This window comes from Lampetra fluviatilis, chromosome 54 (assembly GCF_964198595.1).
Source record: "Lampetra fluviatilis chromosome 54, kcLamFluv1.1, whole genome shotgun sequence".
Classification (NCBI taxonomy): Eukaryota; Metazoa; Chordata; class Hyperoartia; order Petromyzontiformes; family Petromyzontidae; genus Lampetra; species Lampetra fluviatilis.
Genome location: NC_136328.1, coordinates 5,984,775 through 6,011,276, shown reverse-complemented (window position 1 = coordinate 6,011,276; position 26,502 = coordinate 5,984,775). Strand labels below are relative to the sequence as shown.

At 52.0% G+C, this 26,502-nt stretch overlaps 1 protein-coding gene across 1 annotated transcript in view; it reads right to left on the bottom strand.

Moving 5' to 3' along the window:
• Window positions 1–26,502, bottom strand: part of LOC144949660 (NEDD4-like E3 ubiquitin-protein ligase WWP1) — a 70,192-nt gene that overhangs the window by 23,261 nt on the left and 20,429 nt on the right. The window contains exon 2 of the mRNA XM_078879647.1: window positions 8,441–8,532. Within this exon, the coding sequence (XP_078735773.1) occupies window positions 8,441–8,513 (73 nt within the window). The 5' untranslated portion in view covers window positions 8,514–8,532. The remainder of the gene's footprint in view (window positions 1–8,440; window positions 8,533–26,502) is intronic.

Genomic DNA, 26,502 nt, shown 5'->3' with positions numbered 1-26,502 from the left:
TGTTGCCGCTCGTTGAAGAGGTCTGTGGGTCGGGTCCGGTGGCCGCCCTGGTAAATACTGCGGTGGGTACCAACTGTAAATACGTGGGCGTCACGGTAGCTAGGCGATGATAACTACCTCGCCTGGTATGCAGGAGGTCGTGGGTTCGATCCCAACCCTGACGACGCCTGTATATTTCATAGTTTGCATGTTCTCCCCGTGGTCGCGTGGATTTTTCTCCAGTTCCTCCACATTTAAAATCAACGTGCGCTCAGAGTGTTTTGCGGCTATACATTGCCACATAAGCCACTTCGTTGAGCTATCATTTGTGGCCAGGTCGTTTCAGAAATAGAGCTGTATAGCTCAGTGGGGCATTACCTGGTAAACTAAAAAAGAAAACAATAAAACAATATATATTCATCCTTCTTGCAGCTGTAATTTATCCAAACTAAGCGCAGAACAAAATTTGACACAGTGGGTTGTTTGTGCAGCTATTGGTGACAGAGCTGACACCCAGGTCAAGCTACCGGGAACCCAGGTCAACTAACTAACTTAACTATTTTTATTTGACCAGGTAAGGCCCACTGAGCTATTTAGCTTTTTTACTGGTAGGGACCTCCTGGTTACACCAGCCCACAGGGGATTATTGTGTCAGTCCGTCCGTCGTGCAGGGAGGGGCTGGGTGGGGTGGGGAGGGTGAGAAGGGGCTGGGTGGGGAGGGGCTGGGTAGGGAGGGTGGGGCTGGGTGGGGGGTGGGAGGGGTGGGGCTGGGTGGGGAGGGGCTGGTCACCCCGTGGTGCCCTTATAAAACTCAACGTTTAACCTACTCACGCCGGCTTGTGCCCGCCCTCACAGTCGGCCATATTTGCGGAATACACCACGCCGCCGTTGACCCTGGCCATTGACCGAGCAACCCAACGTTCCTACCAGCTCCCTCCGCAGGAATGTGTTTCAGAAGCGACCTGCCCACAAAGGATAGCCCAACGAAGCGGCTTTTCACGTGGACATGTATAGCAACCAAATTCTCTAAACGCACGTTTCTAAATGTGGAGGGAAAAACCGGAGGACCCGGAGAAAAATCCACGTGAACACGGGGAGAACATGCAAACTCCAAATATACGGAAGGCATCGTCAGGGTCGGGATCAAACCCACGACCTCCTCCATACCAGGCGAGGTAGTTAATATCTCGCCACCATGGCAAGGCTGCAGTAAATGTTAAGAACCACCGGTTCAGACCTTCCTGGTCCAATCACAATTGAATCATCACGCATGATCTATCCCGCTTCTGGACCAAGGCCTCCCCATGCCGGAGACTAACGACGCAGTTAGTCTCAGGCATGGGGAGGAGAGAGGGCGACCACCGAGCAGGAGATGGAGCGGCGCGATCGGATCGTGTGCAGGCGCCGGGCGGAATTGTTACGTCGCGGGAGCGTGACGGCAGTAGCCTGGCTGAGGAGGCCTTGATCCAGCAGTGGCTTGACCGTGGCGGACGACGATGATGACGACTCCGATAAACGCAACGTAACGCCTCTTGTCACCTGACCACCCAAGTCTTTCCTGCCGCAGGACGAGCTTGACAAGGTCAACAGCGGAGCCGCCATTCCCACCGCAGTAACAATTACCCGCTAATCAATTGCCACTAATTGAGAACGGCTCTTACCCGTGGGGGAGGGGGGGGGTTTGGAGTATTTTTTTCTTCTTCCCCCGCTGCTTGCGCGGAGGCAAAACGACTCGCAAGTTCCAGGTTTAACGCGTAAGGCTTTTAAGTTCTAGGTGTTACGTTTTCCGCCCCTTCAATGAAGGGGCATCGCCGCTTGGCTTGCCATTTCCCGCCGCAACAGTTCAGGTGTAGCCCCAGGAGAGGTGGGGGGGGGGTGCAGAGGTTCCTAAATATATCTGGCGCAACGCTCTTCCCTGCCCCGGCCTCGCATCACTGCTACTTTTTCCTCGTGTGATCCTCGGCGCTAGAATGTTTATCCGGGATGCGATGCGCCAAATCACTTCCGTCCCCCCCCCCCTCCCCGTCCCCTCCCTCCCCGTTCAGCTTCGCGATCATTTAAATTCTTCCGCACCGTACGTGGTCAGCCGTGCTGATCGGAGGTGTGGGGGAAGGACAACAAACTAACAGAAAAAAGGCAGTTCTAAAAAAATGAGTCGTTTCAATTTAGATTTGAAAGTGCATAGCTCCCAGTGGCTTCTTAATATAGGAAGGAAGAGCGTTCCAGACGGCCGCAGAAGCGCATCTGAACGCGCGATGTGGTGACTGTCTTGGTTTGACAGTTAGGCAAAAATCCACTGCTGCGAGGATGACTGGAGTTTGCGTGATGATGGTTCATGCTCCGTAGCCCGCCAATCACGATGAAGGTCAGGCGATTGACTGAACGCACGCATTTTAAATGCTTTCCGGCGTCACGAGTCAGCTCTGCCCACCGTCTGCCTGTCTGTGGCCGGGCCGCGGTGGTGGCCTCGCTGCACGTGGCCGCCTGTGATCCCCCGCACTGCGGAGGCGGCAGCGAGGGTGAGCGGATCACCACGCGGCAATGTTGTGAAACTTTCTGCCTGTGGGATAAATTGTTGCTGCCCCCTCCCCCCGCCCCCCTCAGAACGTGGGGCTTCTCCGGGTTGCTGCGGTTTCCTTCCACGTGTAGAAACACTCAATACGTGGCTGAAAACATCTTAATATAGAGAGAATTGCAGAGCAATTGTATGTATGCTGAACTTCTTTCGCACCGTACGTAGCCAAACGGCGCCGGCTCACCGCCTGGCAGCCTTCCAGCTTGGTATAGTGCAATTTGCATGAACGATGCAAATCTATAAAATAATCATAAGTGTTGTTAATTGGAGGGGGGTGGCGGGGGTCCATGACAGCTCTAATAATGATCATCCAATATTACTACTACTATCTTTCATGTCACCAGGTAATGCCCACTGAGCTATGTAGCTCTATTTTCATAAGCGAACTGGCCACAAACGATAGCTCAACGAAGCGGCTCATCATCACCTGGAAATGTATCGCAGCCAAATACTCTGAACGGGTGATGTCGTTTCTAGATGTGGAGGGAAAAATCAGGAGGACTCAGAAAAAAATAACGCGACCATGGGGAGAGAGAGACACGCAAAATTCAAATATACAGCAGCAGTCGTCAGGCTGGGGATCGAACCCACAACCTTCTGTAGACCAGGCGAGGTGGTTAACATCTCCTAGCCACCGTGATGATGATGAGAGAGACACGCAGACTCCAAATACACAGCAGCAGCAGGCATCAGGGTCGGGATTGAACCCACGATCTCCTGTAGACCAGGCGAGGTAGTTAACATCTCCTAGCCACCGTGATGATGATGAGAGAGAAAACACACAATACAGCAGTAGGCGTCAGGGTCGGGATCGAACCCACGACCTCCTATACACCAGACGAGGTAGTTAACATCTCCTAGCCACCGTGAAGATGATGAGAGAGAGAGAGACACGCAAACTCCAAATATACAGCAGCAGGCGTCAGGGTCGGGATTGAACCCACAACCTCCTGTACACCAGGCGAGGTAGTTAACATCTCCTAGCCACCGTGAAGTTGATGAGAGAGAAAACACACAATACAGCAGTAGGCGTCAGGGTCGGGATCGAACCCACGACCTCCTATACACCAGACGAGGTAGTTAACATCTCCTAGCCACCGTGAAGATGATGAGAGAGAGAGAGACACGCAAACTCCAAATATACAGCAGCAGGCGTCAGGGTCGGGATCGAACCCACAACCTCCTGTACACCAGGCGAGGTAGTTAACATCTCCTAGCCACCGTGAAGTTGATGAGAGAGAAAACACACAATACAGCAGTAGGCGTCAGGGTCGGGATCGAACCCACGACCTCCTATACACCAGACGAGGTAGTTAACATCTCCTAGCCACCGTGAAGATGATGAGAGAGAGAGAGACACGCAAACTCCAAATATACAGCAGCAGGCGTCAGGGTCGGGATCGAACCCACAACCTCCTGTACACCAGGCGAGGTAGTTAACATCTCCTAGCCACCGTGAAGTTGATGAGAGAGAGAGACACGCAAACTCCAAATATACAGCAGCAGGCGTCAGGGTCAGGATCGAACCCATGACCTCTTGCATACCAGTGCGAGGGAGTTAACATCTGCTAGCACCCGCTGCACGATTGATTTAAAGGGCGAGACCCAACGATTAAAGGATTCCCAAGAAAAAAAACCCAGGGGCCAAAAATGGTAACGCGTACTTCCTGTCCCGATGAGGCCGCTACGCGTGACGTCATCGCGTCGGGCTGCGTGGCGGCGTGACGTAACCATCGCAAATAAAATCACTTCCGCGTGTCGGGGAAGCGTTGCAGAATGCGTGTGCGTGCTTTTTCTTCCCGGTTGTCGGCACGGAGGGGCACGTAACCGCGTGGGTGTGTTTCATGTGTTGTGAAAAAATGCAAGATATGTTGAAATTAAAACTACGACTAAACTATGTTTTACTTTGCCAAGTGAGGCCAACCGGGCAGTATCTGCTCCTTTTCAGAAGCGACCGGGCCACAAATGATAGCCCAACAAAAGTGGCTTATCACGCGGAAATGTATAGCGGGCAAATACTCGAAACGCATGTGGAGTGAAAAAGAAACGGAGGACCCGGAGAAAAATCCACACAACCACGGTGAGAGAGACAAGCAAACTCCAAACATACAGCAGGCATTAGGGTCGGGATTGAACCCACGACCTCCCGTAAACCAGGCGAGGTGGTGGTTACCTTCTCGCAACATCTCAGCCATTCCATTGCTGTGTTCCGATCATCCTACACTTAAGCCCTGCCAATGCTCAAACTGATACCAGCGCGCCTATCTTGTCACGAACAGTTGCCAAAACATGCCTCACTTGGGGCATGACACATTGACCTTAACCAGGGCTCTCTTCCTTGGCCTCCCCTATCAAATTGCCAAACTGCTGTTCACACTTCAGCGGACTACACTCAGCAGCCACGATGCTCGGTGTATGTACGCCGGGTGTATCTATGCCGGCTGTATCTACGCCGGGTGTTATCTATCATAGAAGCCCGGCATTCCGTTTGTCCATTTGTCCGTCAACTAAATGATAAGAAGGCCTGAATCAAAAAGTTAGAGAAAGTGGACGCCCCTCCCCCCTCTCCCAGATGTGGGGGTAAAAAGTTGATCCAACAAAAAATTGATCCAACAGGGTTCACACAATTGTTGACCACCCTCCCCCACCCACAAAAAAAAAATTATTTTGTAGGCATGTATGCCTACACACCCGGCATACAATAGTAGAGTGAGATGAGAGGGGAGAGGCAGGAGAGTGCGTGGAGGGGAGCAGAGTGAGATGAGAGGGGAGAGGCAGAAGAGTGCGTGGAGGGGAGCAGAGTGAGATGAGAGGGGAGAGGTAGGAGAGTGCGTGGAGGGGAGTGGAGTGAGATGAGAGGGGAGAGGCAGAAGAGTGTGTGGAGGGGAGTAGAGTGAGATGAGAGGGGAGAGGAAGGTGGGGGCGTGGAGGGGAGTAGAGTGAGGTGAGGAGAGGGGAGAGGCAGGAGAGTGCGTGGAGGGGAGTAGAGTGAGATGAGAGGGGAGAGGTAGGAGAGTGCGTGGAGGGGAGTAGAGTGAGACGAGAGGGGAGAGGCATGAGAGTGCGTGGAGGGGAGTGGAGTGAGATGAGAGGGGAGAGGTAGGAGAGTGCGTGGAGGGGAGCAGAGTGAAATGAGGGGAGAGGCAGGAGAGTGCGTGGAGGGGAGTGGAGTGAGATGAGAGGGGAGAGGCAGGAGAGTGTGTTGAGGGGAGTGGAGTGAGATGAGAGGGGAGAGGTAGGAGAGTGCGTGGAGGGTAGTAGAGCGAGATGAGAGGGGAGAGGTAGGAGAGTGCGTGGAGGGGAGTGGAGTGAGATGAGAGGGGAGAGGTAGGAGAGTGCGTGGAGGGGAGTAGAGTGAGATGAGAGGGGAGAGGTAGGAAAGTGCGTGGAGGGGAGTAGAGTGAGATGAGAGGGGAGAGGTAGGAGAGTGCGTGGAGGGTAGTAGAGTGAGATGAGAGGGGAGAGGTAGGAGAGTGCGTGGAGGGGAGTAGAGCGAGATGAGAGGGGAGAGGTAGGAGAGTGCGTGGAGGGGAGTGGAGTGAAATGAGAGGGGAGAGGTAGGAGAGTGCGTGGAGGGGAGTAGAGTGAGATGAGAGGGGAGAGGCAGGAGAGTGCGTGGAGGGGAGTGGAGTGAGACGAGAGGGGAGAGGTAGGAGAGTGCATGGAGGGGAGTAGAGTGAGACGAGAGGGGAGAGGCAGGAGAGTGCGTGGAGGGGAGTGGAGTGAGACGAGAGGGGAGAGGTAGATGGGAGAGAGTCCATGGAGTGGCATCATAAAGAATGTTGGTGCGACGCTGAAATCGATCCAGGGTTGCATTAGCAGCCAGTGGAGGGATTTGAGTACCGGGGGTGTTATGTGGATCAGGTAAACACACACACACACAAGCTGACAAGCTGATATATTAAGGGAGCCTCAATGTGGTCCGCAGAGCCAACTGCACAAATGAATGTGCGTGTGGAGACACACGCCCATACCAATGAGTGTGAATGCCCTCGCAGCCCTCGCAGCCCTCGCAGTCCTCTCCTTACATTCTAACGCACGCTCGCAACGAGCACAAACTCAATGCGTTTGATATTCCAAATTATTCATTACCGATCTCGCAAACTACCCACCCAGATGCGGGCCATGGGTGTTGGTATGACTGTACGCATGCAAGTTGAACTTCCTTCGCACCGTACGTAGCCAACCGTGCTCATCGGAGGTGCGGGGGAAGGACAACAAACTAGCGCACAAAAAGCCGTTCGAAATAAATGGTCAGCTGTGTGGTGAGTTTAGTAGCGGTGTTGGCGAGCTGTGTGGTGAGTTAGTAGCGATGTTGGTGAGCTGTGTGGTGAGTTAGTAGCGGTGTTGGTGAGCTGTGTGGTGAGTTAGTAGCGGTGTTGGTGAGCTGTGTGGTGAGGTTAGTAGCGGTGTTGGTGAGCTGTGTGGTGAGTTAGTAGAGGTGTTGGTGAGCTGTGTGGTGAGTCAGTAGCGGTGTTGGTGAGCTGTGTGGTGAGGTTAGTAGCGGTGTTGGTGAGCTGTGTGGTGAGGTTAGTAGCGGTGTTGGTGAGCTGTGTGGTGAGTTAGTAGCGATGTTGGTGAGCTGTATGGTGAGTTAGTAGCGGTGTTGGTGAGCTGTGTGGTGAGGTTCGTACTGGTGAACGGTGTGGTTAGTTCAGTTTCGATGCTGGTGAGCTGCTGGGTGAGTTTAGTATTGTACTTTTCACGACCAACACGAGGGGTCCCCAGACAGACAGATGGACAGATGGACAACCAGAAACACAAGACACGATATTTCCCGGGCATCGGAACACGCATCTTTTCAGCTCCCTACAAAACGTAACTGCGGATTTTGTATGCACCGTGACGTATGTCCCTGCACCGCAACCCGCATTGCCAACCTTTACCATCCGAACAACATATTACGGAACCATGGCGACTGCTTCGTTACACAAATGGCGCACTGGGCCACGTGATACGTTTTCGTATTTCCTCAACGTGCCCGGTCAAGTGGAAAAGTCGAATCAATCGAGCCGGGATGATCGGCCGATGATGTTTATTAATCGGTGGGGGGGGGGGGGGAGGCGGGAAATAATAATCGTTAAATTATTTTAAAAGGTCGATTACTCGGGCCTGTTTAAAAATGGCGGCTAGGCAGACGTCCTCACATGCGAAGGATGGAAACCCCCCCAACAATCCATGCCCAGCACGTGATGTGGGTGATGACGATGTTTAGGATGGCCACCAACACGCCCCTCCCTCGAACGGCCACCTTTTCATCTTCTTGGTTCTTTTGGTAAAGTCACGTAGAATGGAAATAATAAAATAATAAATAATACAACATAATAAACGGTCACCTCTTCGTCCAGCAACACCTCCGATTGGCAGGGTTGGCCACGTACGGCGCGAAAGTACGTTCAACAAACGTGCGCACACCAGAGGCGAGACTTTTATTTCCCAACTATTTAGTTGTTTATCCCAGTAATAAAACCGATAACCGGTTAGGTAATCCATTTCTTAAACAATTCATTTGCAGTCTCCGACTATTACGACCCACTCCATCTCTCCGCGTGTGTGCGTGTGCCCACCTACGTGCATGGATGGGCCCGTGTGTGTGTATTCGCGTGCGCGCGTTCGCTCGCGCACGTGCACGTGTGTGCATGCGCCCGCGTGTGTGTGTATGAATGTGTGCTCACGCGTGTGCGTGCGTATGTATACGTTCCTATGTGTACGTGCGTATGTGTGCGTGCATATGTGTACGTGCGCCCGCATGTGTGCGTATGAATGTGTGCTCACGCGTGTGCATGTGTATGTGTACATGCGTATGTGTACGTGCGTATGTGTACGTGCGCCCGCGTGTGTGCGTATGAATGTGTGCCCGCGTGTGCTCGCGTGCGCTGGCCTTACCGGTGACCTGCAGCTGGGACTTTCCGAAGCCAGGCGTCGCTTCGTAGCGTGACGAGGGTCTCGGAGCAGCCATTGCATGGGACAGCGGCTCCCTACAGGCGCACACATGCACAACGACGGCCACCCCGCCATGCGGATTGTCAGCAGACCGTCAGGGCAGGTGCTGTTGGCGAGCACCCATCAAGTGCCGGCACGTCGCGCGAGACGGGCGGCCGCGGGTCGTCCGGCACCGCGACACCTGGCCGCCTTCGATTCCCCAGCGCTGATGTTGACGTGACCGCTCGGGGCACTCGATCGTTCGCTTTATTACAAGCGGTACCAAATGTGTATTTTCGTTGGCTTAATGTGGTTTGCAGGGGTCAAAGAAACCCCCTGCACCCCCCCGCCCCCCCGCCTAACACCCCAAACTAAGTGTGCAAAAAAAATAGAAAATCTCACAATTTCATAACAGGCACATACAGTTTGTATAAATCATCGCAGTCCCTGCCACAGTTCACGCGAAGCACGAGAGGGTATTGGCCGAGTGGACCGCGGGGGCTGAGCCCGGACAAGTTCTGATGCGACTGGCCGCAGGCGTGAGACGTGGCCGGGAATTTGAACCCCAGGAAGCCGAGATCAGCCGCACGCAATCATCACACGGCACCCCGAACACAACACCCACGTGACCTCCCCCCCCGCCCCCCGCCCCTCCCCTCACACTCCCACCCCTTCCCCTTTGCCGAGGACATCTGCACGGTTCGGGGAAGGTCGGTGCAGGGCGGTTGTGGGTTGTCGGTTCTGCGCGGTGCGAGCTTCCCCTCTCTAGCGCGTGCCCACGGGCACCGGTCAAGGGAACCGACTGGAATGTCGTGCCCCCCCCCACCCCCACCCGCCCGGCCCCCCAATCCAGGGCTGAATTTCAGCAGGGTCTTCCTCGGTGGGCACAATAGTTCCACGCCTCCCGGCACACCACATTCAGTCAAGAGCTCTCTCGCTAAAAACTAAAACTATGTTTCTATATTTATTTTACCACTGAGCTGTACAGCTCTTTTTCAGAAGCTACCTGGCCACAAATGATAGCCCAACGAAGTGGCTTATCACGTGGAAAATTATAGCAACCAAATAACTCTAAGACACAACGTTTCTAAATGTGGAGGGGGAAGACCAGAGGACCCGGATAAAAAAACCACGCAACCACGGGGAGAGTGAACATGCAAGCTCCAAATATACAACAGGCGTCAGGGTCTGGATCGAACCCACGATCTCCTGCATACCAGGCGAGGTAGTTAACATCTCACCACCGTGGCGCGAAGTCAGCAGCTACGAGTCAAACATTCCAAACTACCGGCGACTCGGTATTGCTGCGCCCGGCACACCACGTCCAGTATACCTTTCTCACTATGGCTGCGGCTACGAGTCATGAGCTACATATTAAAAACTACCGGTGGCTCGGGAAATATTTCCGCACCCGGGACACCACATCCAGTATATTATGGCTGGGGGGGTGGGTGGGGGGGGCGGCAGTCTCTTGGTGCCGAGCGGGAGGGAGCACGTGGAAAGGAAGCGAGTGGCTCAGATGCGAGCGGATTTCACCCCGTTTTGAACTTTGTCCAAAACCAACACACACACACTACACGTGGCGCTCTGCAACGGGAAGCGATAACTCCTCTTCCTTCCTTCCGTCCCGCTGGGCAGTCGGATTCAGCCGCACGGCACGTTCGTGACGAAGCGCATCTCAGCATCGCCATCGTCGTCGCCGCCATGGTGATCAGCGGTAAAGATGCAAAGTAATTCGTGGAGTTGCCCAAACATCCCAATATAGGGCCACAGAGCTTGGGAAATCGTTGGCAGCGGCGGTTCGAGCCGCCCTCCCGCTGTGCCAGTGGTTTCCCGCGCCTACGAAGCAAACTACCAACTTTTAGATTTGAAGCTTTCGTGACTGCAGGGATTCGTCTTCTTGGTTCTTTCGGTAAAGTCACGTAGAAGGGAAGTAATAAAATAATAAAAATAAAACATTGTTTTATTATGTTATTATGTTTTATTTTTTTTATTTTATTATTTCCCTTCTACGTGACTTTACCGAAAGAACCAAGAAGATGAAACGACAAACTATGTGGCGTGTTACGGATTTGTGCTTTTATCTTATTTGTGTATCTATGATCAATGCACTGCTGGATGAAGCCCCCCCCCCTCCTCCCCCCCATCTACGACGGTCTCACGATACGACCATCCATCTCCCGCCCGCACACGAGCAGATTTCCTCGCTCCGTCTCTCTGCAGTGGACGTCCTCTCGGCTGTGTGTCCCATACGCTGCCTGCCTCTCCATCACGGTGGCGGGATGTTAACTCCCTCGCCTGGTATGCAGGAGGTCGTGGGTTCAATCCCAACCCTGACACCTGTTGTATATTTGGAGTTTGCGTTTCTCTCTCTCCGTGATCTCGTGGAATTTTCTCCAGGTCCTCCGGTTTTTATTCTCTACATTTAGAAATCAAACATCACGCGTTTGTAGAGTATTTGGCTGCTGTAAATTTCCACGCGATAAGCCACTTCGTCACTGCTATCATTCGTGATAGCCAGGTCACTTATGAATGAGGGCTATGTAGCTCAGTGGGCCTTACCTGGTAAAATTTTAATAGCAAAAGAATTCTAGCAGTCTCACTCACCGGCCATCACCATCCCTTCTGGGCACGCATCCTGCCCCATACCCACTACAGCAGAACCATCCATCACCGTCATCATCACGATCATGAGCCACGGTCAATCTACTGCTGGATGAAGGCCTCCCCCATCAAGCAGGCCGCCAACCCTTGCAAGCCTCCAACGTAACGATCCACTCCAGCGCCTGCCGACAAGCCGGTGATATCTTCTTGGTTCTTTCGGTAAAGTCTCGTAGAAGGGAAGTAATAAAATAATAAAAATAAAACATTATATTTTTATTATTTTATTACTTCCCTTCTACGTGACTTTACCGAAAGAACCAAGAAGATGAATCCCTGCAGTCACGAAAGCTTTAAATCGAAATTTAAGCCGGTGATATTGCTGCCCCCTTTCTCTTCACGGCATCGCGAGCATCCGGTACGGAACCTCGTGCGCGAGTCCCTGGTTTATTATTTCGCTAGTGGTGAATGAAGAGAAACTAAAACTAATCCCAACGCGCAGTGGGCTTCCATCAAGATCCCGACGACGTTCACAAGAGCAGGCTAATTAAGAAAAATTGTAATTAGTAAATTACCGCAATTGGGATTTCTTCCCATCCCTATGCCCCGCTTTCAAAATTCCTTCCTATTGTTAATTTTGCAAAGCTCTTATAATAACAACAATAATAAAAAAAGCCTTCTGCAAACCATGAAACCTGTTACACTCTTCATCTATTACAACTTGAACTGTCTTCTTCTTGGTTCTTTCGGTAAAGTCACGTAGAAGGAAAATAATAAAATAATAAAAATAAAACATAATAAAATTATTCTCACGACGTTTTGGCCACAACGCAAGCAGCCGTCTTCAGGTGGAGAACAGGGCTGCTTCTGCTGCAGAGTCTGTCTTCTCGACAGACCTGTTCTCCACCTGAAGACGGCTGCTTGCGTTGTGGCCGAAACGTCGTGAGAATTATTTTATTATGTTTTATTTTTATTATTTTATTATTTTCCTTCTACGTGACTTTACCGAAAGAATCAAGAAGATGAATCCCTGCAGTCACGAAAGCTTTAAATCGAAACTGGAACTGTGCTGGCCACTTGTGGTTGTGGGCCTTAGGGGGGGGGGGGGGGAAAGCCTGCTCCCAGCAATGTGACGATGACAACAACAACAACAAACAACAAATAGCCCCGACTACATTCAGGCGACGGCACCTTGCGATCGCACGCACACGTTCCCAGGGGCATCCCACCCATTAACACGGCTACGGAAGAAAAGCGCTCGGCGGAAGATCGAACGGCATCATTGTGCCCCAGGACGCGCGGCGAAATGCCTAAGTCAAGGAGTCCGTCATGTACCAGGGCGCAACGACTCCGCCACGCACGCGCAGTTCGACGCGCGTATTGCTCGGTTGTATGTGTGTACGCAAAGATATCGGGCGCAACCGCACTTCTCTGCCCCAGCCTCGCACGCCGCTGCTGCTGCTGCTTCTGCTGCTGCTTCTGCTGCTGGTGCTGTTGGTGCTTCTGCTGCTTCTGCTGCTGTTGCTTCTGCTGGTGCTGCTTCTGCTGCTTCTGCTGCTTCTGATGCTGCTTCTTCTGATGCTGCTTCTGCTGCTTCTGCTTCTGCTGCTTATGCTGCTTCTGCTTCTGCTGCTTCTGCTGCTGCTTCTTCTGCTGCTTCTGCTTCTGCTGCTGCTTATGCTGCTTCTGCTGCTGCTGGTGCTGCTTCTGCTGCTGCTGCTTCTGCTTATTCTTTCCCCGCGCGATCCTCACCGCGAGAAATTTTCAATCCGGGCCGCGACGCGCCAAAATCACTTTCCCTCCCTCCCACCCCCCACCACCAAACTCGACTCCCCCAGTTGAGTTTCACGACCGTCGGAACTTGTTTCACGTGCGAGCGAGCGCCCTCGCTACGATGCGTGCGTCTCTGCACGGCCGACGCGCGCGCATTCGCAGCCGACGAAGACGGGGGAAGAACATCGGCGCTTCCCGTGTCGCGGAAACGCATCTTTTTCTTTTGCCGACGGTTGCAGCGCTGCGCGGAAGCAGATGTTTCCTAGGGAAATTATCCCCGCTTGTTGTCCTGCTCCCAGAAGACCGAGAGACACTGGCAAAGGGCAAAGATCCCCCGCCGCCCTGGAGCCCGAATAGACTTTCGGGGCAAGTGCAGTTAGCGAGGAGCACCTATGTACGATGCGGCACGTGAAAGAAGGTGTGGGTGGCCAGCACCACGCCAAGCCGCCTTTGTCTCTCCAGTGGCGATGTTTACACATCGCAACCAGGAATTAATTTGAGACCGAGCCGACCGAGGGGTGACCCAGAACCAGTTCAGATAATCTTCACCGGAGTTGGCCGTGAGCGGGAATCGAAATCGGGCCGCTGGGTTGGTAGCGCGGCGTAGCGCTAACCGCCACACTACTGCTCCCCACAAGCAGGGACAACAACAACAACAACAACCGCCATTCGCCACTAAGTGGCGGTGACGTCACCACGACGCTTGTGCCAGGCCATGTGCACCTTGAGGCCACGTGAAGTGTCGAACGCCCGCTGGCAGGAGGTCACGGGGCAGACCCAGGTGCCACATGCAGGCACACACACGCAGGCACACACACAGGCACACACACGCAGGCAAACACGCAGGAACACAAAAGACACAGGCACACAACAGTCGCAGACACACATATCCTGCGGGGTTGAAAGTGACATCGGATGTCGGTGGAACCCAGCGATCTCGCACAATCGTCACTTGCTCTTCCCCAGGGGAGCTCACGCAAGGACACGGGACGTGACGTGCGTGCACCAGCAGGAATTTTGACCGCTTGAACCGTAACATGCTCTTGTTTTTATTCCAGATATTTTATTGCTCGTGGGTTTTCAACGCCGGCCCCCACCGCCACCGCCACAAACACTCACTGGATGAGTCGAATCACTCGCCCGCCTATCGATATTCTATCGCTAACTGACGCCGGCAAACCGGCGTCCCTCCAGACTCGCACGCAGATCTTTAAACCACCACACGCGCGGGCTCTATCGAAGGGGCATAGCTTAGCACGTGCTATCACAGAAGCAGAGACTATCATCCCAATGCATCATCCCAATGCATCATCCCAATGCATCATCCCAATGCATCATCCCAATGCATCATCCCAATGCATCATCCCAATGCATCATCCCAATGCATCATCCCAATGCATCATCCCAATGCATCATCCCAATGCATCATCTCAATGCAACATCCCAATGTATCATCCCAATGCATCATCCCAATGCATCATCCCAATGCATCATCCCAATGCAACATCCCAATGCATCATCCCAATGCATCATCCCAATGCATCATCCCAATGCATCATCCCAATGCATCATCCCAATGCATCATCCCAATGCATCATCCCAATGCAACATCCCAATGCATCATCCCAATGCAACATCCCAATGCATCATCCCAATGCATCATCCCAATGCATCATCCCAATGCATCATCCCAATGCATCAACTCAATGCAACAGCCCAAAGAGAAAATGAACATCTGCCGTGCGCTGCCCAAAACTGTCAATGTATATCAATATATATAAACTTATATTCTTTGGGTCTTTCGGTAAAGTCACGTAGATAGGTACAAATTAATACAAGTAAATATAACGTAAAATAAAACTACGACGTTTCGATCACAATCAATCGTTTATGTTGTGAGAAAAACGTCGTAGTTTTTTGTTTATTTTATATTTCTTATTTTTATTCATTTGAACCTATCTACGTGACTTCGCCGAAAGACCAAAAGAATATGAATTCCTGCAGTCACGAAAGCTTCAAGTCAATATATGAACTTATTTATGCACTTTGCTTTTTACACAACGCACAGGTACTCCTTTGGCTCTTGGTCGGTTACAGGTTGGCCACCCCTGCTCGATCTGCTATCTTTCCTCGCACTGCTCCACTTTGAAATTCCCTCCTCTCACTATCATCATCCTTCATCATCATCGTCTCTTATCACAAGTTCGTACAACCCTGTTCAATTTGCACCTCCGATTAGCACGGTTGGCTACGTGCGGTGCGAAAGAAGTTCAACAAACAAACAAACATTGATCGTGTTATGCTCTTAGCTACGACACCACTGATAGTGGCGTTTGTTGTTGGCCGCTTGGCATGTTGAAAATAAAACGAGTTGTCCCACATGGCTTTTGTCGCCTTTGGGTCAGAGCCTCCGCTCCAGGCCAAACTTCCCGAGGCCTCACCCCACCCGACCCCCGGCCTCACCCCACCCGACCCCCCCGGGGCCTCACCCCACCCGACCCCCCCGGGGCCTCACCCCACCCGACCCCCCCGGGACTTCACCCCCCCACCCGACCCCCGGCCTCACCTCACCCGACCCCCCCGGGGCCTCACCCCACCCGACCCCCCCGGGGCCTCACCCCACCCGACCCCCCCGGGGCCTCACCCCACCCGACCCCCCGGGGCTTCACCCCACCCGACCCCCCCGGGGCCTCACCCCACCCGACCCCCCCGGGACTTCACCCCCCCACCCGACCCCCGGCCTCACCCCACCCGACCCCCCCGGGGCCTCACCCCACCCGACCCCCCCGGGGCCTCACCCCACCCGACCCCCCCGGGGCCTCACCCCACCCGACCCCCCCGGGGCTTCACCCCACCGGACCCCCGGCCTCACCCCACCCGACCCCCCCGGGGCCTCACCCCACCCGACCCCCCCCGGGGCCTCACCCCACCCGACCCCCCGGGGCCTCACCCCACCCGACCCCCCCGGGGCCTCACCCCACCCGACCCCCCCGGGGCTTCACCCCACCGGACCCCCGGCCTCACCCCACCCGACCCCCCCGGGGCCTCACCCCACCCGACCCCCCCGGGGCCTCACCCCACCCGACCCCCCGGGGCCTCACCCCACCCGACCCCCCCGGGGCCTCACCCCACCCGACCCCCCCGGGGCTTCACCCCACCCGACCCCCCCGGGACTTCACCCCCCCACCCGACCCCCGGCCTCACCTCACCCGACCCCCCCGGGGCCTCACCCCACCCGACCCCCCCGGGGCCTCACCCCACCGGACCCCCGGCCTCACCCCACCCGACCCCCCCGGGGCCTCACCCCACCCGACCCCCGGCCTCACTCCACCCGACCCCCATGCCACCCCCTCCCCACTTCGTCACATCCCCAAGCTGCGGCCACGCTTGAGCTCTCGAGCCCGCCGGCTTCGCCAACGTCGCGGGCAACCATCGCGGGCTTGCCGCCGACGGTCGCGAGAGCAGCCGATGGAATTGAACAACGGAAGATGAGCCAAAGGGCAACACCCATGAAGGCCGTCAGCTTGGGCCTCAACATTAGCATGGAACCGTAACCATGGAAGGATCATTAAGGCGGCTTTCCCCGTGGCTTCCCCAGCGTCATCACTTTTCTTTTATTGGAGTGTTTTTTTAAACAACCGATTTGAGGCCGAATATCCAGTGTGGTTATGGCATTCATGTACCGTGATCCTCTGTTGTAGAGTAATTATAAGATTATAAATGAATGTGATTGTACTTGGTTACCTTTGTACGAGAGTTTCTTAGCTCAAGAGGACTTAATCTAAATACATTGACTGAATTGTTAATGTTGTGGCTTAACTCTCCAACACACCGGTGTGCTGTACTAGTACACTACACTATACACTACACACTAGTGCTGTACTAGTGACGAATTGGCCACATTCTGTTTACGTGACAACCCTTACTATAATTGGCTGTGTCGAATGGTTTTAACAACACATCTAAACATTTACGCGTTCTAACCCAAAAACCTCTATTGTGGACTGAATTACATGTTGGCAAACATCATATTTACATGTTTTAATATATTTTGTTTGCCAAACCTATCGAGTTTTGTAGCTTTTGGTATTTTTCGTGACAACAGATGGACACCGATGGACATAGATGTCATATTTCCCTGGCCTAGCGATATTCGGCTCCCATTAACTATATCATTATGCATTGTGTGTATGACCCCCAGACGAAAATATGCACTATAGTTTTTCAAGCACAAACAGTCCAAACGAGGGGGGGCTGCCAATTCACGTTTGGAATTTGCCGTTTGTCTGCAGAAAAAAACAAACGAGCAAAAAAAACGGTTCTGGCCACTTTTCGCGCGGCTAACGAAACCAAGCATGGAAGAGCTTGGGAGCATGGTAACAATCAACCTCGGCATTCTTTATCCACTGCTGGCTATTTAGAGGTTGTGGTCTATCGCGTGGATTTTTTTCCCCGGGTCGTCCGGTTTTTCTCTCCACGTTTAGAATCGACGTCACGCGTTTAGAGTATTCGGCTGCTGTAAATGTCCACACGATAAGCCCACCTCGTTGAGCAATCATTTGTGGCCAGGTCGCTTCTGAAAAAGAGCTACATAGTTCAGTGGGCCTTACCTGGTTAAAAAAATATATATAACAGTTCAAATAGCTTCAGCGTTATCATCTCTCACGATGTAGCAATGCCACATGGAAGCCGTCTCAACTCCTCCACTGGAGCTGGTTTCGCCGATGCTTCCTTGCAGCGGTCACAATCCCAGACACGAGGCCCTCCCCTCTTGGCTGCCATTCCAGCCTCGTCTTACGACCATCATCTCCCCCTCTTCTTTCCACGATGACAACGCCCGCTCCTAGATCTACGTGCTTCTGTTTTCTCTCTCTCGGTGGAAACTCCGACCGTGTGCTTATTTGTGCGCTGGGGACAATAATGACGACGATTTATTTCCCTCCTGCCGAACCTGGCAAAAGCTAAACCACAAAATGAGAATTTAGACGCAGCTGTCTTGATGGATCAAGATCCCGGTTAACCGAACCGTTGTCTCGCATCGTCAGGCAAGCGCCAACAGTGTGCGTGGGGGTTAAGACTGTAACATTAATGATGAGAACGTGACAGCTTGCGAAAATGTGCCCTTCCCGCTCCCCGTCCCCCAAATGGGACGGATGCCGCCACAAAAGTTTTAAATGGAACCCAATTTTCACGGTTAAATTGAGGCCCGTAGAAAGCATATTGATGGTCGTGACATTTAAGTGAAACGTTCGAGTTGACCAGGCGTGCTGGGCATTGCGTGCTCTATCACAGGTGGGTGGGGCGAGTGTGAGTGGCGCACAATATGCAATTGATCTTCTTGGTTCTTTCGGTAAAGTCACGTAGAAGGGAAGTAATAAAATAATAAAAATAAAACATAATAAAATAATTCTCACGACGTTTCGGGAGACAGCGTCTGGTCTTCACCTGAGGACGGCTGCTTGCATTGTGGCCGAAACGTCGTGAGAATTATTTTATTGTTTTATTTTTATTATTTTATTACTTCCCTTCTACGTGACTTTACCGAAAGAACCAAGAAGATTAATCCCTGAAGTCACGAAAGCTTTAAATCGAAATTTAATATGCAATTTGCCACTTGAAGTGGCAATGGTTTTTTTTTTAGGAGGCCGGTGGCTCAGAAGTCAGAGCGCTGAGCTGTAGCACCGCTAGGTTCCTGGATTCGAATCCAGGTTTCAGATTGGCCGTGATTAAACCAGGTTCTCCCAAGTGCAGCGGAGTTGATGGTCTAGCCCCGGTTACTCACGACTCGCACAGAGACCCACAGATTTACGTAGAGACCAACAGACTCGCATAGACCGAGTGGTGATTAAACCGGCTTCTCAAGCGTAGTGGGTTGATGGTCTCAGCTCGGTCACCAATGACTGCACAATAATACCCGCCACATTAACTGCAGGGGAGCACTTAATTTGGCTAAATTACAGCTGCGAGAATTAAAAATAACCGTTTCATTGTCACGCGTTGAATGTTCTTCCATGGTCGCCAGACGTGTTAATATTTTTTGGGAAGGTTCCAGCTTCTTAAGTGATTTTACGCAGCCAAGCTGGTGCAGACAACCTCGAGCACTTTCTAGATTTGAAGCTTTCGTGACTGCAAGGATTCATACTCTTAGTTCTTTCGGTAAAGTCACGTAGGTAAAAAATTAAATTAAAATTATTTTTTTAATTAATTTTAATTTCATTTTTTACATACGTGACTTTACCGAAAGAACTAAGAGTATGAAACCTCGAGCACGCCTGGAATTCTCTCACCGTGACACTGCCGATATGCACCAAAACCTTTTTGCCAATTCACTGCCGGATGACGGCCTCCCCACACCGTGCGGGTCGTGGCCGGGGAGTTTACTTCCGAGTATCGGCGGGGAAAACGATCGGCGTTGTGGAATAACCGTGCCCGTTCGCGCCTTCATCGTGGTTTTACCGTGGGCTGCTTACTCGGTGCTCACGTGACTGCAAACGCGAGACCCTGGGGGTGCACCAATCTACACTGGTTTAGGAAAGGGTTTCTCTATCATCGACAGCATCCAAATGTACGAATCAGAATCTGGAAAGGCCTAAGGAATTTCAATTAGCCTTGTGTCTGCCATTCATACATTGTATGTCATATTGTGAAGAAAAAAAAAGTTTTGCTGGCTGGCGGATAAGTGCACGGTGGTGATGTCACCATCCACATCAACGTAGTGACGTCATCACAGCTCCCCCCCCCGCTACCTCCGATTCACACGGCTGGCTATGTAACTGTACGAAAATAAGTTCAATGTAAATACATGCACCACCCCCCCCCACCACAACTATGTATCCGGCGCAGATACGAGGGCAGTGCCAGTCTATGTATGAACCAAGCTAGAAAACCAAACTTTTTATTTTACCAGGTAAGGCGCACTGAGCTCCACGACGTGGCCTATGATGTGGATATTTATAGCAGCAAAACACTTTCAATGCATGATGTTGATTCTAAATGTGGAGGGAAAAACTGGAGGACCTGGATAAAAATCCACACGACCACGGTGAGAGAACGAGACACGCAAACTCCAAATATACAGCAGCAGGCGTCAGGGTCGGGATCGAACCCACGACCTCCCGTATACCAGGCGAGGTAGTTAACATCTCACCACCGTGATCATGAAGATGAGAGAGAGAGACACGCAAACTCCAAATGTACAGCAGCAGGCGTCAGGGTCGAGATCGAACCCACGACCTCCCGTATACCAGGCGAGGTAGTTAACATCTCACCACCGTGATCATGAAGATGAGAGAGAGAGACACGCAAACTCCAAATGTACAGCAGCAGGCGTCAGGGTCGGGATCGAACCCACGACCTCCTGTATACCAGGCGAGGTAGTTAACATCTACTAGCCACCGCGGCGAGTAGCTGAGAGCCTCTTCCATCGGGGTCATAAGATCCGCGGGCAAGTCTGGCGATGACGGGAGCGCCTGCGTGCATGTGCCGGCGGCCGCTGCGGCGGAGCGACACCTGGGCGAGCGGGGGGCCGTTACGAGCAGGCCGAGACCACAACGGCGCCTCGCTCACGCGCTGCAAGCGCCGCCCGGAGGAGGCGTGCACAGGTGGCGACGCTGACCGTGCGCAACGAATGACCGTCCACGTCGCGTGAATGAACGACGTGCAAACGAACGAACGAGTGAATGTGTTGCACGCAATACAATTTTAAAGGAATTCGGCTCGGCGGAACTGCCAATAGACGCACTGCTAAGCATTCCTCGGGCGGCAAGCCGTCGACGATGCAAGCGAGAGACCTCCGGAGAGGGGGGCGTAGTAGCGCATCGGCTGAACCGAGTAGAGCCCGGGGGGGCGCGACCTGCGAGGGAGATACAGCTGGCTCAAGGCACGGGGATTACGGGGGGGGAGTGTTGGGCAGGCACTTCCCACTGCAAGCGTAACGCAATACAGGACGTGGCACCGAGGAGGCCAAATGAATTGCTCGACTTCCCTGCTGGTTTTTATTACGGGGCGGGCAGAACGCGATGTGCGGCGCGATCCGCACCAACCCCTACCCCCTCCACGACCACCCGCCCGCCCGCCCACGGCACAGACGCGTAACGTAAAAATATAACGCCGCAAAGGATAAATTTGTACGGCGCTGGGAATGCTGCTGGGGCTGGCGTGTTTATTGCGGATCCCGTCTTGAGCGTTTGTGGTTTCCGCCGGGTCAGCTTACGGCTTTCGGAGCGGGCCGACTGTGCCAGCACTCTCTCTTTCCCCCCTCTCGCTCCTTCTCTCGCTCTCCTATGGCTATACTGCCATGGTTACGCATCCCAAGCACTTCACGCATCGATTCCGTTTAACAAACACCAAGAGTTTTTTTCGCGAACCCAATATCATTCGTAATTTTTTGTTGGGTTGGATAGCGTAAATATGAACGTGCCGTTAACGTAAACGCGTCGTTGGCAAATAGCCCGATGAAGCCCGGTTGTTGAAAATCGCCAGCGAAATGTCGTTAACTCAAATGGTGAATATATACTCTTAGGCTTTTTCGGTAAAGTCACGTAGGTAAAAAATAAAATTAATAGAAGTAATAATAGAAATAAAATGATAAATCACGACGTTTCGGAGGCAACACAAGTCTCCGTCATCAGGTGGGACCGTCATAGCTAAAATTACTGCATCAAGTGAGGAAAAATTCCAAAAGACCAGCCCTTAAATACAAGTTAAGGGGGGAGGGGCTTGATACAGCAAATCTGGCTGTAACGGTCCCACCTGATGACGGAGACTTGTGTTGCCTCCGAAACGTCGTGATTTTTTATTTAATCTCTATTATTACTTCTATTATTTTTATTTTTAACCTACAAGGCGAGGTAGTCAACATTTCGCCACCGTGGCGCCTGGGGTTCACACTTACGTGTTGACCCATAGAGACTTACATAGAGACCCATAGAGACTTACATAGAGACCCATAGAGACTTACATAGAGACCCAGAGCCTTACATTGTGACCCACAGAGACTTACATAGAGACCCATAGAGACTTACATAGAGACCAACAGAATTACATAGATACCCGCTGACTCAAAAAGACTAAATCATGATTAAACTCGGTTGTCAAGTGTCGTGCGTTGACGGCCCGGTCAACAACGACGGCCTTTAAAAAAGACACGATCACTAAATTTGGGCTCTCACTTGAGTCGGTTTAGAATCGCCCCAAGGACTAAAAAAAAAGTTTTTGTTCGATTGCCATTTTTATTTACGTAGCGAATGCTATTTCACGCGACTTCCCACAGTCAAAACGCCAGATACGTTCACAAAATATAAATATAGATACGTAAATAAAGTGGGTGTCAGCCCCCACATCGCCACAGGGACACTTGGTAGCCTCCCCCTCCTCCTCTAGCACGTGCAGGGCATCCAGTCCGCCCGGCATGCTCCGCGCAGCCGAAGACGACGGACGTGCCGAGGGGTCACCTGACTCCCCGCGTGCACACGGTGGGGCCGTCACGCATGCGCGCCCCGTCGATGTTCGGAAGCAGCGGCACCGCACTTCCCGGTCGCGCCGGAAGCGGTTTGACTGCACCCACTGGGGCCCCTTGGGAGGTCGAAGCCAGGCACCATCTGGACGGACGACAGGCACTCTTTTGCGGAGCATGGTACGGAGATGCCAACGGAATCGGAACTCGGAAGTAGTTCTGTGTCGTCGTCATCCCTCCGAGGGGAGAGGGGGAGGGGGTGTGTCCACCGACACCAAGTGATGCCCCGATCGCCACAAATTTTTTAATTTCTAGTGGAAACGCCTTCACGTCGTGACACCGACAGGCACGATTGTAACACGGCCGTAAGATAATAAAAGGAAAATCAATGACGTTGCTGCTTCGTCAAGTCCGCAACGAGCCTGTTTTGCCCACCGTTGACGGAACACGATGCAAACAACGTGCAAGCCGCCCTCCCCCCCCCCCCAACACGACGCCAGGCACGGGTGCGAGAACTGCCGAGACGCGGCCGTCTTGTGCTCGAGGGCAAAGGCGCAGCCCTGCAATTTCTCTTTGGCGCCGACGCCGGCCAATAGGGGGGGGGCTTCCAACTCGGGGGAAGCTCAAGAGGAGAGGCCTGGGGAGAGGGGGCCCTTGCACGCACTCTCTCTAATCCTCCTTACCGTCTCTCTGTATAATTCTGTCTCTCTGCAAGCATGTACCCTATCCCCTCCTTCCCCCTCCCTTCAACTTTCGTTGCGTAAATTTGAATTTTTTCCAAGACCGCGTGCGTTTCTGATGGCCAAGCGTTCTCATTCCGCGAGCACGTTTTCTTTTTTTACGGAGGACAAAACACACGCACACGCACACGCGCGCACGTCCGCTGGTGCTTCGTCTGCCGCAGACTGGCCCGCACCGCACCGTTCACCACATTCAAAAACCTCTGCGCGTAAATAAAAAAACACACACAAACGCGCGGCCTTTGATCTCTTTGTATCGGCACAGTTGTCCTGCCCCCCCCCCTTCAGCCCCCTTTCCTTTGGGTCGTCAACGTTTTGACTTTGAAAACGGTGCGCAAAACATAAAATAATCCTCTTCTTGGTTCTTTCGGTAAAGTCACGTAGAAGGGAGGTAATAAAATAATAAAAATAAAACATAATTAAATAATTCTCACGACGTTTCGGCCACAACGCAAGCAGCCGTCCTCAGGTGAAGACCAGGTCTGTCGGGGAGACAGCGTCAGTGACTTTACCGAAAGAACAAAGAAGATGAATCCCTGCAGTTACGAAAGCTTTAAATCGAAACATAAAATAATCGGTCAGCATTTGGGGTCGGCGCTTCAGATGAGGTCGTCTCGTTGGGGGTCCAACGGAGTAATCCACCCTCGCATTTTTTTGTTTACTTGGAAGCCGCGAGCAATGTTCGATAGGCGGTGGGGCAGACTTCATTGCTGGCGGGTGTTGGCTTACGCATCAAATACGAGCCCCGGCACCTCAACGGCAGCGTTACTTCGAAATGCCGTCACGACGAGCCAAGCCGCGAAAGCTAAATTGCCGAGCGCATTACTACGCGTCCAATTTAAAACGTCGCGCGCTAATTCGCATCTTTAAAAACGCGTGAAGCGGTTGCCTGGGCGGCAGGGTGGAAAAGTTTCAAGGGGCACTCTCTCGGTAAGAAGAATTACACTGGTCAACACACTTTTTCTGGCATAAGGTATTCCAACGGTTTCAAGGAAATTTTGGGGTGCCGATTCCAAATCTGGCATCAGTTTTTAAATCCTTTATATTAAGTTCACTTGCTTGCTTGCTTGCGCGCTTACGACCGTGCAAATCTTTCGGTCGTTTTTTAACCCACTTCCCGTGATCCAATCGAGCTGACATTTTGCACACAGACTCGTTGTGCATGACAATTAATTTTCGTGAATTTTTTTCTCCCAAATTTGTACACTTTTTAGGAATTTTGTTTTTATATTTAATTACCAATTGCTTAATGGTGGCAGGCAATCATCTGACCCATAGGTGGCAGCCATCTCAAGCCAGAGGACGAGAGGACTCTAGCCGCCACGCATATAAAGGATTTATAGTGAAAAACTTTGTTTTTACGGGTTAATTTTTTTGTCTATCACATCAGGTTTTTGAGATCAAATATTGCATTTTCGGATGTTGTAGCCATTGTTAAATCACGCCCTGCAGAAGAAAAATATGAAATAAATGTGGATATCTACATAAAATGATATTATAAACACACTATCCAAAAAATACAGCACCATATTTTAACACTAAAGCAGTCACTGACTCGCAACAACTTGCAATCATAAGTGACAGGGTTAATTTCGGCTAAAATCAATCAAAATGGGGTATGCCGATAACATAAAAATGAGATGTGATAGAGCAAATCTGAGATCAGATTTGGAATCAGCACCCTGAAATTAGTCTAAAACAGCTGCAAAAGTCCAGGCCAGAAAATAATGTTTTTTTTGTTTACCAGTGTTACATGTGCTGCCCCCGTGCATCAAGGCCGTAGCAGCCATGGAGTCAATATTGAGGGGTTCCAACCCCCCCCCAGAAAAAAAAGTTCACCAACACATGGGATGGATTTCGATTTAAAGCTTTCGTGACTGCAAGGATTCATCTTCTTGGTTCTTTCGGTAAAGTCACGTAGAAGGGAAATAATAAAATACAAATAAAACATAATAAAATAATTCTCACGACGTTTCGGCCACAACGCAAGCAGCCGTCCCCCCTCTCTCTGCTTGCATTGTGGCCGAAACGTCGAGACAATTATTTTATTATGTTTTATTTGTATTATTTTATTATTTCCCTTCTACGTGACTTTACCGAAAGAACCAAGAACATGGGATGGACTTTTTATTTATGTTTTACAATAATGTATAATAGTGCATTGTATTACATTGCTCTGTTTCTTTCTTTTTTACCTTTTCTTGTTTTATTGTATGTAATGGCAGAGATTAGGGATTAAAAAAGCACTACCATAACCACATTCAAATAAAAATAAATCTATTTTATAGCAATATATTGGGGGGGACATTTTGCCGGTGGAAGCGCCACCCTCTTGCGTGTGGTTCCCTCTCACGCGAAAATCACTCAACGATTGGCCAAAAAACACCTTCATATATAGAGGACCGCAAAGCTCGGAGGGGGGATTTGGCACCGGACTCGTCACCGCGTGGCGGCTGCTGCTGCTGCCTTCCAGCTCCTCGTGTGTGGTTCCACCTCCTGGCGCCTCCGAGTCGTCGTCCCCCCCCCCTCTCAGAGTCGTCGTCCCCCCTCTCTCTCAGAGTCGTCGTCCCCCTCTCTCAGAGTCGTCGTCCCCCCCCCTCTCAGAGTCGTCCCCCCCCCCCCTCTCTCTGAGTCGTCGTCCCCCTCTCAGAGTCGTCCCCCCCCCCTCTCCGAGTCGTCGTCCCCCTCTCAGTCGTCGTCCCCCCTCTCAGAGTCCCCCCCCCCCCTCTCCGAGTCGTCCCCCCCCCCTCTCTCAGTCCCCCCCCCCTCTCAGAGTCGTCGTCCCCCCCCTCTCTGAGTCGTCCCCCCCCCTCTCAGTCGTCCCCCCTCTCTCTGAGTCGTCCCCCCCTCTCCGAGTCGTCCCCCCCCCCTCTCTCTGAGTCGTCCCCTATCTCTGAGTCACCCCCTCCCTCTCGCTCCTCTCCGTAATACGGCGGTGCTCCTTTGCGAATTGAGATCATTATTAAATCAGCACATTCTACATTAACTAAAAAAACGAACGTGCCGATACGTGCTAATTGCCCGATAATTAATTCATCACACACAAAAGCGTGCGGCTTAACGTAATTACCCTATGAGGCCCCCCGAGACTGCAAATTAGGTGAAATATTAACTCGCGCATTTTGACACATGACAGTGATCAGGGGTGCGCTGGCTTGTTCGGCGCGAATAATAAATTCAGAACATGTAAGCAAAACAATGAATGGGAAAAGCCAATGACGTGCCCGATCTACTCGTCTTTGCATCGAGAGAGAGAGAAATTGGTGAACCTAAAATTGATTTCAAAAGATAACGCAGAGCGCCCCTTTCAACACCTTAAGGAAGAGATAATTTCGTTTCAGGTTTGTACGAACCGTTTATTCAAACTGGTTTCACACAATGAAGCCAAGACACACACACACACACAAAAAATCCCCCCAACGCATTCGTACATCAACCGTGGCCTTAAAATAAATAAA